Here is a 10,996-nt window from a genome sequence, read left to right as displayed (position 1 = left end):
GTCTCCAGCAGGCTGACCACCATCAGGGACAGACACAGGGCAAAGTAGACACCTGCGGGCAAAGCAAATTATAAATTACAAAACAAATTCATCTGTATACTTATTTATGTTATAAAAGATTGATTTATTTATGCATATGGAACTGTGGTACAGGCCAGAGGTGCAGGGGTGGTGAGAGGATTCACCAGAGTGGGGAACAGAGCCAGCAGATTGACAAAGTACACTGCTGAAGGGAGCAGCAGGTGAGACAGGAGAGGTCTGCTGTGCCATGTGGGTCAGCTCCCTGGCTGGGGATCAACCTCATGCTGAAGAGGTTCTGGAAGGCTTCATAGTGCTATGTTTTAACCATTGTTCCACCAGAGAGGGCCCTATACATTTTTTTAAAACCTCTTTCCCCAATTCCAATCTTTCCTCAGAGTCCTTTCCCTTCTTAAGTGGAGAGAGAAGGGATTCTCCTGGTTCCCTTTCACTGTCCCCTGCTGCCTATGCTTCTCTGGAAAATGAGAGGGTCCATACTGATGAGGGGGGTGCCACTGTTGGGGAGTAAGTCATTCATCATGAGCAGGAAGACGTTGTAGCCCAGCAGAAGGGTTATCTTGAATGGGGCCCGGTTCTCATTTTCTGCCGGGAGGTAGAAGCTGAGGGCGTCGATGGCAACCAGAAAGCTGCTGGGCACCAGGAGGTTTACAATGTAGAGGCTGGGCCTGCGCCTGATGGCCACCTGGTGGGGAGGAGAGAGTGTGGAGAATGTGGCAAATACACTGATGCCAACTTATATCTTTGACTATGTAGTCCTGGCTGATGTCCCAGTGGGCTGACTGTGGGAAAATCTCTTTAGATAACACAATTACTTGTTCTCTCTATAGAAATGTCCCCAAGTTGTTGTCTAATTTTGTGTGTAATTTGTTAGAAACACAGCTATAGGCTTTCAGGAACAAGTAGCAGCTTTTGCACCAGCAGAGAGATGTCTGCTCCATTCCAAGCAGGGATGCTCATAACACTCCTCCTTGCAGGGCTGTAGCGGTGGGAGGCAAGAGGTGGGGAGTGGGGAGGCCATGGGTCCTTTTTCAGGGCAGTTAGGGGAGAGGATGGAGTGAGGAGCAGGGGCTTAACTCCCTGCTGCTTTATTTTTATACCCCAAGTTTCCTTACAGCAAGAGGAAAATTACAGAGCAACTGGTACCAAAAGCCAAACAGGGACCCCTGGACTTACATAGAACATGAGTTGGTCATACACACTGGTGCCCACCGATATCTTTGGGGTGGCCTTGCTGATGCCCAGGAGTTCCCACTCTCCCTGGGTCTGAATGATGTCCTGAGACGTTTCTGCGATCTCCCATACTTCCCTGTCCGTGCCCAGTAGCAAGCTCTCCACTGTGAGGGAGACCAAGGTATGTTTCAGTCCAGAAGTGCTCCCCTATCTCTGCCTACAAAGTCCAATTCTGCCCCTTCTTCAACAAAATTTCCCCTGTCCTTTAAACGTAGGGCACCTTAGTTTTCTCAGAAGTGGGGTACAGGACTAGCCATTCATGCGTGTGGGACTGCAGCACTAATTTTTTATGGTTTGAAAACAAGATTGAATCAAAGTTGTGATGAGGATATTGGATATGACTGAATAGGAGTCAAGAACTTTTATAGTCACCCCGACTTTCCTTTTGGTTCCCCAGTTATTTTGATGGAATCAATTTGAACAACTCAACTTTTTTTTTAAGGCACTTCCTTTAAAATGACTGATTTACCCCTTCTCAAATAACATCTACTGGCATTTAGCTACCTCGACTTACATGTTTTAATGGGCTGTTTAAGTTAAAAGATTTGAAATAAAAATTATAGTTGTGCAGCAGTTAGAGACAAGTAGGTCTTTGTTTGGTGCAAGTGAATCCTAGAGCTAAAGCAACAGTTCTTTTGTTTTTTAAATTTATTAAGGACTTACAGCAGTAATTTCTAAGCCTGTTTGCACGTTAGCACTGTCTGGGAGGTATATGGGCTCCCCCGAAACCATTAATTTAGAAAATCTCTGGGATAATGCATAATTATGAATATTTTCAAAAAGCTTTAGTGGGCAACCAGAGTTGAGAAATGCTGATCTAAAACCTGCTATGTTAACACCTCCACCACTTAGCGATCTTTTCTGAATCTTAAATAGTCATCAAAATGTGTCATGCTCACCTGTGTAGAGGAAGGAACTGAAGGTGAAAGTGCAGTTCTGTTGGTCAAAAGGGAAGTAGAAGATATCCAGGTTGCAAATGCTGTTCACCCGCACAGGCATGTCGTACTTGACTCGACCTTTGCTGCTGACATACGCGGTGAGACCTGCAGGGGCCCGCTGCACATTCATGCTGCTTGGGAGGGGGAGGCAGAAGTGGGTGCTATGGTGCCTTAACCCTGTGTCTCCCCCAATATCTTTAATTTTTTAAGATTTGGGCTCTTCCTGGTGGCACAACAGGTTAAAGCACCGCATTATGAAGCCTCCAAAGCCACTGCAGCACGAGATTGATTCCCAGCCAGGGAGCCGACCCACATGTCATGGCAGACCTCTCCTGACCTGCCTGCTGCTCCCCTCAGCAGTGTACTTTGTCAATCTGTCTGTTCTGCTCCCCACTCTGTCTCTGCTGAATCCTCTCACCCACCACACCTCTGGCCTCTACCCCAGTTCTGTAAGCAGAAATAAATAAATCTGAAAAAAAAAAAAAAAGGATTTATTTATTTATGCATGTAAGAGCTGAGGTATAGGCCAGAGGTGCAGTGGATAAGAAGATTCACCAGAGACAGAGTGGGGAGCAGAACGGGTGGATCTACTGAAATACACTGCTGGGAAGAGCAGTAGGTGAGACAAGTGAGTTCTGCTGTGCCATGTGGATCACTTCCCTGGCCAGGGATTGAACTCATGCTGCAGTGCCTGTGGTTAGCTTCATAGTGCTGTGCTTTAACCCTTTATGCCACCAGCGGGCCCCTCCCCCACATTCTTACACCTCGCACTCTTTTTGGCTTTTTTTCTTTAATGTCACCTTATCTTGTCTCTTCTCCTAGTGTTTTGAGGAAGTCCATTCATTGAGACTGTGCCCCTGCCTGAGGATTTTTGCTTCCCTGTGCCCTGCACTGACCCCAGGCTATTCTTTGCAGATGGGCTTGATGCTGGCTCCTCCCAGCCCAGATACGCACGATTCCATGATGAAGATGTCTGGGAGCCACAGGTTTTCAGCTGATATGCTGAGCTTATCCATGCTGACACAGTCTTCCAGATTCCAGCTAATAAAAGGATTGTCCCACATCTGCAGCCAGGGCGGTGGGACAGAGGTGAGTGATGGTGAAGCTTGTTCAGTCAACCTCCCCTGCCCTTCCTGTTCTTCTTCAAACACTCTAATGCCTTCTCATGTTTGTAATGACCCCAGCCTGTCTGCCCTTCTTTATCTAGCCAGATACCGTTGGCAAAGGACTCTGTAGTGCCTTTTTCCAGACAGACCTTAAGGATGGTATAAAACCACTTGTATCTAGGATCACATCAATATTAAGGCTGCATCCACCTGACCATTTTCCTGGGTCACTATTTCAACCTTAAGTTGCAGGGAGATTTGTGTTCTCCAAGGTCAGTCCAGTTCTAGATGGAGTTATTTGGCCCCAGAAATATTTCTGGACTAGGAAAGACTTTTAATCTCTTCTCAAGTTAAAAATATAAGTAGAAGTGGGGAGGGGAAAGTTGGATCTGCCTTACCAAATTCATCCATAAGAATGTTGTCAGTAGCTGGAGCTGTGCATCCTGTTAAACAAATTCCCATCCAGGATTATTAGTGCAAGAAGCCCACTCCCACCTCACATTCATACCAATATTTGCTAAGTTAGTGGGCCAGGCATAGCTCTAGATGCTGGAGTATCTTTTGCTTACCTGTCTTGCCTTTCATCTACCACTCTGAAGCATTCCAGAAAGGACAGGAATAAAGGATCAATCTTTGAGAAAAATACCACTACAGCATTTCTTATAGCTCCCTGCCCCATAGGAAAACCCTCCAACTTGTACAAAATCCATTCAGAGTACCAGATGCTCACCACTGGACCAGTACAATGTTGGGTTGATTGGATAGAGGGTTTTTGCCCCTTATCAGAAGTTACAGAAAGTGGGGACCAGGTCTCACCACTTCCAGGATGGCAGAGAGGGTGAAGGAGATGTTGACATGCGTGGGCATACTGTAGTTGATGACGGGACGGAAGGCCTTTCTGTCAAACACTGCTTGGAAGGCAGAGGGATCCAGCCCGTGCTGGTCAAAGCCTGAGCAATTGATGGTGAAAGTGTCACCTTGTCCTGCAGAGAGCAGAGACCCTGTGAGAGAGGGTCTCTATTTCCAGAGGTGGAACCTCTCCACAGAGAGAGAAAACAGGTGGCATCCTGGGAAAACATCATCCCAGGTGAACCCCTCCTTCTTGAGTCAAGACTTTCCAATGCCAAAACCCTTCCTGCCAGAGCCAGAGAGGATGGGCTGGTCTGGTAGGCAAATGGTGGAAGTTGTGTGGTGAACACAGCAACCCTCATTCCCGTGGTTTTGTCCTCATGCAAAACCTGCCCAAATCTGTACGCAAACTCGGCCCTGGTGCAATGATGTCATACGCCAGTTGGGTTCATCTACTCGCCTTGGTTAGCTGCCCCAAAACTTGTCCTAGTCACCCAGAAACTTGCTCTAATGTCTTTCTCTTCCTCATTCCCAAGGACTTCTGTTACTAAAGACAAGAACTGTTTTATCAAGGGGTTAAGAGAAGTAAACAGCTGCACTCACGAGGTAGCCAGGGCAAACATGTAGCAGGTTTTCTGAGTGCTTACCTTGCTGCTATGCATTTATTTTCTCCTTCTCACAGGGAATCACCTTGAGGAGGCTGGGGCTTATTTCTAGCACTGGGATCATGAGGCACCAAGTACGGACCATGCACTGGTCATTGATGAGGCCTGCGCAGGGGCGGGCCTCACAGGAGTGCCTGAGAAGAATTTTTGCCCCATTTCTAGCTTTGTCTTCTGCTCTTCTTCCTCTGCTGGCTCCTATACATCTCCATCTCTTTCCATGATATTTAAGGTATATACCCAGACTGGGAACAACTGCTCCTTCATGGAAGCAAGTATCATCCATCCTCAGATGGATCCCTACCTCCATTGAGGTATGTTTAAAATCAGTGGCTGCTCTTCTCCTAGGTACAAGGAGAGGAGAAAGAGAGTTTTGGACAGTGAGTGGAAAGGAGGAGTTGGAGAGGTGGTGAGTTGGGATTGCAGGCAGGTGGAGTGTCTTTCTCACTGTCACCAACAGGGAATCAAGACCCAGACATTATGGCAGAAATATTTAACATATTAATTCTGAATGTCCTCCAAGTGCTAGAAGGGCTTCCCCAGATGTCCAGTAAAACCACACTCTGGTCTTCCTGGTACTTGCCCCCTCTTACTTGGAAGCAGAAGGCTGACAGTGAGGCAGAAGAGGAATCTCCCCCTGGAGGGCCACCCCCCTGCCATCATCCTCTTCTGGACTCTTCTCTGGAGACTAACCAGGAACACCCAAACCCTTAGCTTAAAGGAGCTCAGACCACACCTTGGTTTTGAATACTGTTCTTGACAAGCAGCCACTCCCTGGTGAGAGACTGTGGGCTAAGAGGTCACAGCAAAATGCCCTGCTTTGCGCTGTCCAGGTCTGCCTTCCGGGCTCCAGGTAGGGAGGATGTAGGGGAGAGGTATCCTGTTTAGCAAATCTCTGCTGAGATTAATAACAAAATAACTTGCCTAATGAGAGAGTGTGGGCAGGTGAAACAAGAATTTTTTTTTTAAAGATTTATTTATGCTTACAGAACTGGGGTACAGGCCAGAGGTGCAGGGGCGGTGAGAGGACTCACCAGAGAGAGAGTAGGGAACAGAACAGGTCGACTGAGGAAATACACTGCTGAGGGGAGCAGTGGGAAGGTCAGGAGAGGTCTGCCCTGCCATGTCGAACTCATGCTGAAGTGGCTTTAGCTTCGTAGTGCTGTGCTTTAACCCACTGCACCATCAGGAGGGCCCAAGAATTTTGTTCTTTTAAGGCCAGGGAATCTGCAGATTTGCAAAGGTGACATATTTATGATTTGGCTATGTATTCATTAGGGATACTTGCCAATGTCAAATTATAAAACTTGATCCTGCCTTTGTTACATGTTATCTATTTATTTTCCAAGAGCTTTTAATTAGATTTCCTTTTTTCAATCTCTCGTCTCCCCTGATTCATTCTCCTCCCCCAGTCAATGTAATGCATACATGTTTTACACTACACATTGATTACAGGATAAGTACATTACCTGATAAATCATAAAATTGAGATAACAGAGCTGTTTGATGCTTTTGTGTTATCAATAGTATTATATGTTATCATAAATTAGTAATCTCAGCTAACATCAATGCTATTGGCATTAATCAATAGTATATTTTATGTCCATCTCTGTATAAAAAAGTAAAACCCAGTGAAGTAAATTGGAGCATGGTTATATTAAGTATCTAAGTTACATTTTCAAGAACGATTTGGAATTTTTTTCCCCAAATTTTAAGTACTATAATTTTTTTATTTATTAAGTAAGTACTATAATTTTAATTGCTTTATTTGAAAATGTCTTTAACCCATCATTTCAGGTGTCAAACTCTTCAATTAATAACAGAGTTCATATTTCACTCAAATTTACTATGTTCTAAAATATGGTCAGGAAATACAACATCCATTTACAGAACTCAAGCAGGAAACGAGTGAAGGGTCAACTCAGAATACAGAAGAAACTGTTCAGAAGCTCAAACATTGTGACAGCCTTAAATAGAAAGTGCTGAGTCAGGCAGGAAAGGCTTAAGGTTCCAAAGTAGGAAAATACGGAAGGCTGTAGTATCATGCATCTGAAACCTGCCAGATCTGTAGTTCTTGGTCCCCATCAACTCTCTAAGTCATTTCTTCCTTTCTTTGTTACTTGGTAAGCCTGAGACAGAAGTGAAAGGGAAGGAAAGAAAGAAGGTGAGAATTCATTGAAAAAAAAGGTATCTGGTAATACTGACCTAGAAGGAGCAAGAAAGGAAGGAGGAAAAGGAAAGGGGTGGAGGTTTTTAGAAAATCTGCTCAAGGTTTGGGGTCTCTTTAGTAACAGGAAGGATTCATGTCAAGACGGGAGACAAGTTGACATCTGGCAGCATAAAGCACTGACTATCGCACGGAGGAAGCATTGGCATGAAAACTGGGCAACCTACAAGGCTATGATGCTCTCCCAAGCTGGAAGGACACATGGTCCCATATATAGTGTTCTCTTGAAGGAAGTCAAACACAGATGTGATCCAGGACCAGGACGGATCTGGAAGACCAGGCATAGCGGAGGCCTATCTGGGAAGTCAAGGGAAGGTACATATAGCAGCAAGTAGGTTCTAGACTCTTTGATTTTGAGCTGAACTACCAGGAAGAGATTTAGGGGACAGAACCCCTGGGAAAATGAACTATTATTCAGGGTAGTTCTGTGCTTTGAGGGAAGGGTTTGCAGACTAAGCATGATTGAAGAACCAGGCAGAAATGAGCAGAAAGTCTATCCTTCCATTGGACTCATCACACCACATGGAAACAGTTATTATTGTGTCTACATCCATATGGACATACCTGTGGGCCACTTGACTACAAGCCTAGTTAAGAATGATGCTTGAGTTCTGTGATTGGACGTTGTATTTCTTGACCATATTTTAGAACATAGTAAATTTAAGTGAAATATAAACTTTGTTATTAATTGAGGAGTTTGACACCTGAAATGATGGTTAGAGACTATTTTCAAATAAGGCAATTAAAATGATAGAACTTAGGGCCCTCCCTGGTGGCGCAGTGGGTTAAAGCACTGCACTAAGAAGCCTAAGCCACTTCTGTATGAGTTCGATCCCCGCCTGCACTGGAGGTGACCACATGGCGCGGCAGACCTCTCCTGACCCGCCCGCTGCTCCCCTCAGCAATGTACTTCGTCGATCTGCCTGTTCTGCTCCCCACTCTGTCCCTGTAGAATCCTCTCACCCTCCGCATCTCTGGCCTGTACCCAGTTCTGTATGAATAAATAAATAAATCTTTAAAAAAATGATAGAAATTAAAATAACAGGGCTGTAGGTTTTCTTATGCTTATGACGTATAAGTCATATAAAAATCAAATAGTTTTCCAGCATGGATATTGGGTTTCTTTTTTTTTTTTAAGATTTTTTTTATATATTCATACAGAATTGGGGTACAGGCCAGAGATGCGGAGGGTGAGAGGATTCACCAGGGACAGAGTGTGGAGCAGAACAGGCAGATTGTCGAAGTACGCTGCTGAGGGTAGCAGCGGGCAGGTCAGGAGAGGTCTGCTGGGCCATGTGGATCTCCTCCGGGGCAGGCGGGGATCGAACTCATGTGGAAGTGGCTTAAGCTTCTTAGTGCAGTGCTTTAGCCCACTGCGCCACCAGGGAGGGCCCTGGTTATTGGGTTTCTTTTCCTTTCAGAACTCTTTGGATATACGGGCTACTTTCACATTGACTGGCCCTCTATCACCAACCAAGTGTTTGGGATGCTTGTTGAGAAGGCAGACTAGCTTCGACTAGCTTAAACTAGTTCTTATTTATAGAGTTCATTCCAGGACAGAATTCCTTGTTACAAATGTGTTTTGGTCATCCCTCCTGGGAACGCCTGCTTCCCACTTTTCTTCTCCAGTTGACTCTCAGAAAAGGGAGGTCAGCCATATTTAGACAGCTTCAGTAGCTGGGTTAGCATTTTCTAAGCCCACTAGGAATACCTACCCTGTACATTCTCTGGAATATCCTGGGGGAATATCTGAGTCTCCTTTTTATTTTCAGATGCTTGCCGCTAGGCTTTCATGGTAACTCAGAATTAGGAGATGATGCGGACACTCTTAGGAGCCATTGTGAGAGTGTCAGAGACTTCTCCACACTCTGCTTTCTCAGGGCATCTTTAGAGTCTTCCTCTGGATGTACATAGCTCTAGCACTCTTGGGTCAAGACATTGCTTGAATCCAAAGTAAATAGTAGGGACAGCAGCTATAATTTTACAAGTCATGGCCACAATCATCTTGCTTCTTAGCTAATTACAAGGTGGAATCACACTGCTTTGGCCTCTGTTGGCCCCATTCACCAGGGATGGACCCAGGTGGGGTGATCAGGTTTGGGAATATTCCGGTAACTGGGAAGGAGGACAGAATTAGATAAGGGAAGAGGTCTATTTTGCAGCCCTGATGGATGGCAATCACACACAGAGGTCACTGAGCAGGGCTAAGGAGTCAGGCTTATGGAAAGTAGTGGAAACAGCCAAACTGCAGGTGGGTCACTCATTGAGCTCATGGGACTCTCAGGAAAGAATCCCATGAACTGGGAGTCACCTGTGGCTGCCACTTTGACAGGCCCAGCTCTGACTGCAGGCTTTCTTGAAGATTGATAACCCTATACTCACCACTACACTTTTCTCCACTTTATTATTTTTTCATCTGAAGAGTGAGGGGGCTGCACTAAAAAATCTGAAATTCTTAGTCTATTGCCTCCTACCTAGAAGTTGATTTTAACTCTAGGTCTCAGTCTGCACGATAAAAAGATGTTCTGTGGTGTTTCACATTTGGCTTTTTAGTTTCTGTAGACTTATACATGTTTTTTAAAAGACATATTTTCCAAAAATAATAGTTTAAGTTACTACTTCCATTTCACAAATGAAGACATTTACACTGTAAGATTAAGTCACTTGTACCCAGTTACCCAGTTAGCAAATAATGGGGTCACACTAGAACTGAGAATTGCCAGTGTGTCTATGCTTTATGGTTCCCCTCTCCCATATAGAATAACCAGTGCTGATGAATGCCCAAATAGGAGAGGTTATCAAAAGGTGGGCCAGAAGATGGAGAGGAGGACAGGGCAGGTTTGAAGTGATGTTTGTGCCAGCACATCCCAGAGTAAAGGAAGGGGAGAGAGAGGTATATAATGGTAATGAGATAATGGATTTCAATGTCATATTAATAAGGAGCCAGGGAAAAAATGAAGAAAACATAAAAAATCGGCCTATAATGGTTAAGGAAAAGAAAATGAGGTGAAAAAAATATATATAAGAACCATAGATGGCATTGTCATGAATGGGCAAGGCGAAGAGCTATTATGTGGAAACAGACCCTCAAATGCAAGATGGTTCAGGCAATACCAGCTTGTCTGCAGATTTTTCTGAGATCATAAATGACTTTGCAAAGTCTGTCAGAGGTTTTCCAAATAACAAGAGAGAAGCCATTGGCACAAAGTGTGTCCATCACATGATTCTGTTACAGATGGAACAGAAAGCAGCAACCATATCAGTTAATTTTTCTTTTCATTTTTGAAAGAGCCGTGGTTTCAAAGGTATTGTATGATTATCAGTTATGTGTTAAGATTGCAAGTTCGATTTTGTTTTTGGAGAAAATGAAATCACTATACTGTACTTATATCTTCTCTTACTGAGAGATAGCATCTTAATCCAAGTGTCAAAAAAGATAAATCATATATTTTCTATTTAAATAAAGCTTCAAGCTGTGTGTCGGAAAAAGCGATAAAGGAAACAAGCAAAGAAATATGTACTGGGAAGATGGATGAAATAAACAAAATAAGGTAAATTGATATTACTTTCAGGACCATGAAATTTCAAGAGCTGGGTAAATGAGGTACTCAACAAAATCAAGGATGAATTTCCAGGTAAGATTTAGACTCCAGGAGAGGGGTGGAAGATACAAAAGTATTTGGCATCCTACTGAATGGGAGAAAATGTTCACATACTGTACAACCAGCAAGGCATTAATAGCCAAGAGATACAAAAGCTTTTTCAACTTAACAATTAAGAATTCAATTAGGTCCTCCCTGGTGGTGCAGCAGGTTAAAGCACAGCACTAAGAAGCTAAGGCCACTTCTGCATGAGTTTGATCCCTGCCTGCCCCAGAGGTGACCACATGGCGTGGCAGACCTCTCCTGACCCGCCCGCTGCTCCCCTCAGCAGTGTACTTCGTCG

General features: G+C 44.4%; 1 protein-coding gene across 1 annotated transcript in view; it reads right to left on the bottom strand.

Annotated features, from left to right (window-relative positions):
- The window catches only part of LOC101629814 (5-hydroxytryptamine receptor 3C-like), a 17,329-nt gene extending 11,845 nt beyond the window's left edge, over positions 1–5,484 (bottom strand). Inside the window, exons 1-8 of the mRNA XM_004675398.1 lie at positions 5,418–5,484; positions 4,130–4,296; positions 3,712–3,756; positions 3,162–3,271; positions 2,169–2,338; positions 1,213–1,373; positions 517–721; positions 14–52 (exon numbers count right to left, since the gene is read on the bottom strand). Coding sequence (XP_004675455.1) covers positions 14–52; positions 517–721; positions 1,213–1,373; positions 2,169–2,338; positions 3,162–3,271; positions 3,712–3,756; positions 4,130–4,296; positions 5,418–5,484 — 964 coding nt within the window. The remainder of the gene's footprint in view (positions 1–13; positions 53–516; positions 722–1,212; positions 1,374–2,168; positions 2,339–3,161; positions 3,272–3,711; positions 3,757–4,129; positions 4,297–5,417) is intronic.
- Positions 5,485–10,996: the final 5,512 nt, after the last annotated feature.

Source organism: Condylura cristata, unplaced genomic scaffold (assembly GCF_000260355.1).
Source record: "Condylura cristata isolate star-nosed mole 26May11 unplaced genomic scaffold, ConCri1.0 scaffold00003, whole genome shotgun sequence".
Classification (NCBI taxonomy): domain Eukaryota; kingdom Metazoa; phylum Chordata; class Mammalia; order Eulipotyphla; family Talpidae; genus Condylura; species Condylura cristata.
The sequence above is the reverse complement of the archived record's forward strand: the minus strand, read 5'-3'. Positions and strand labels throughout refer to the sequence as shown.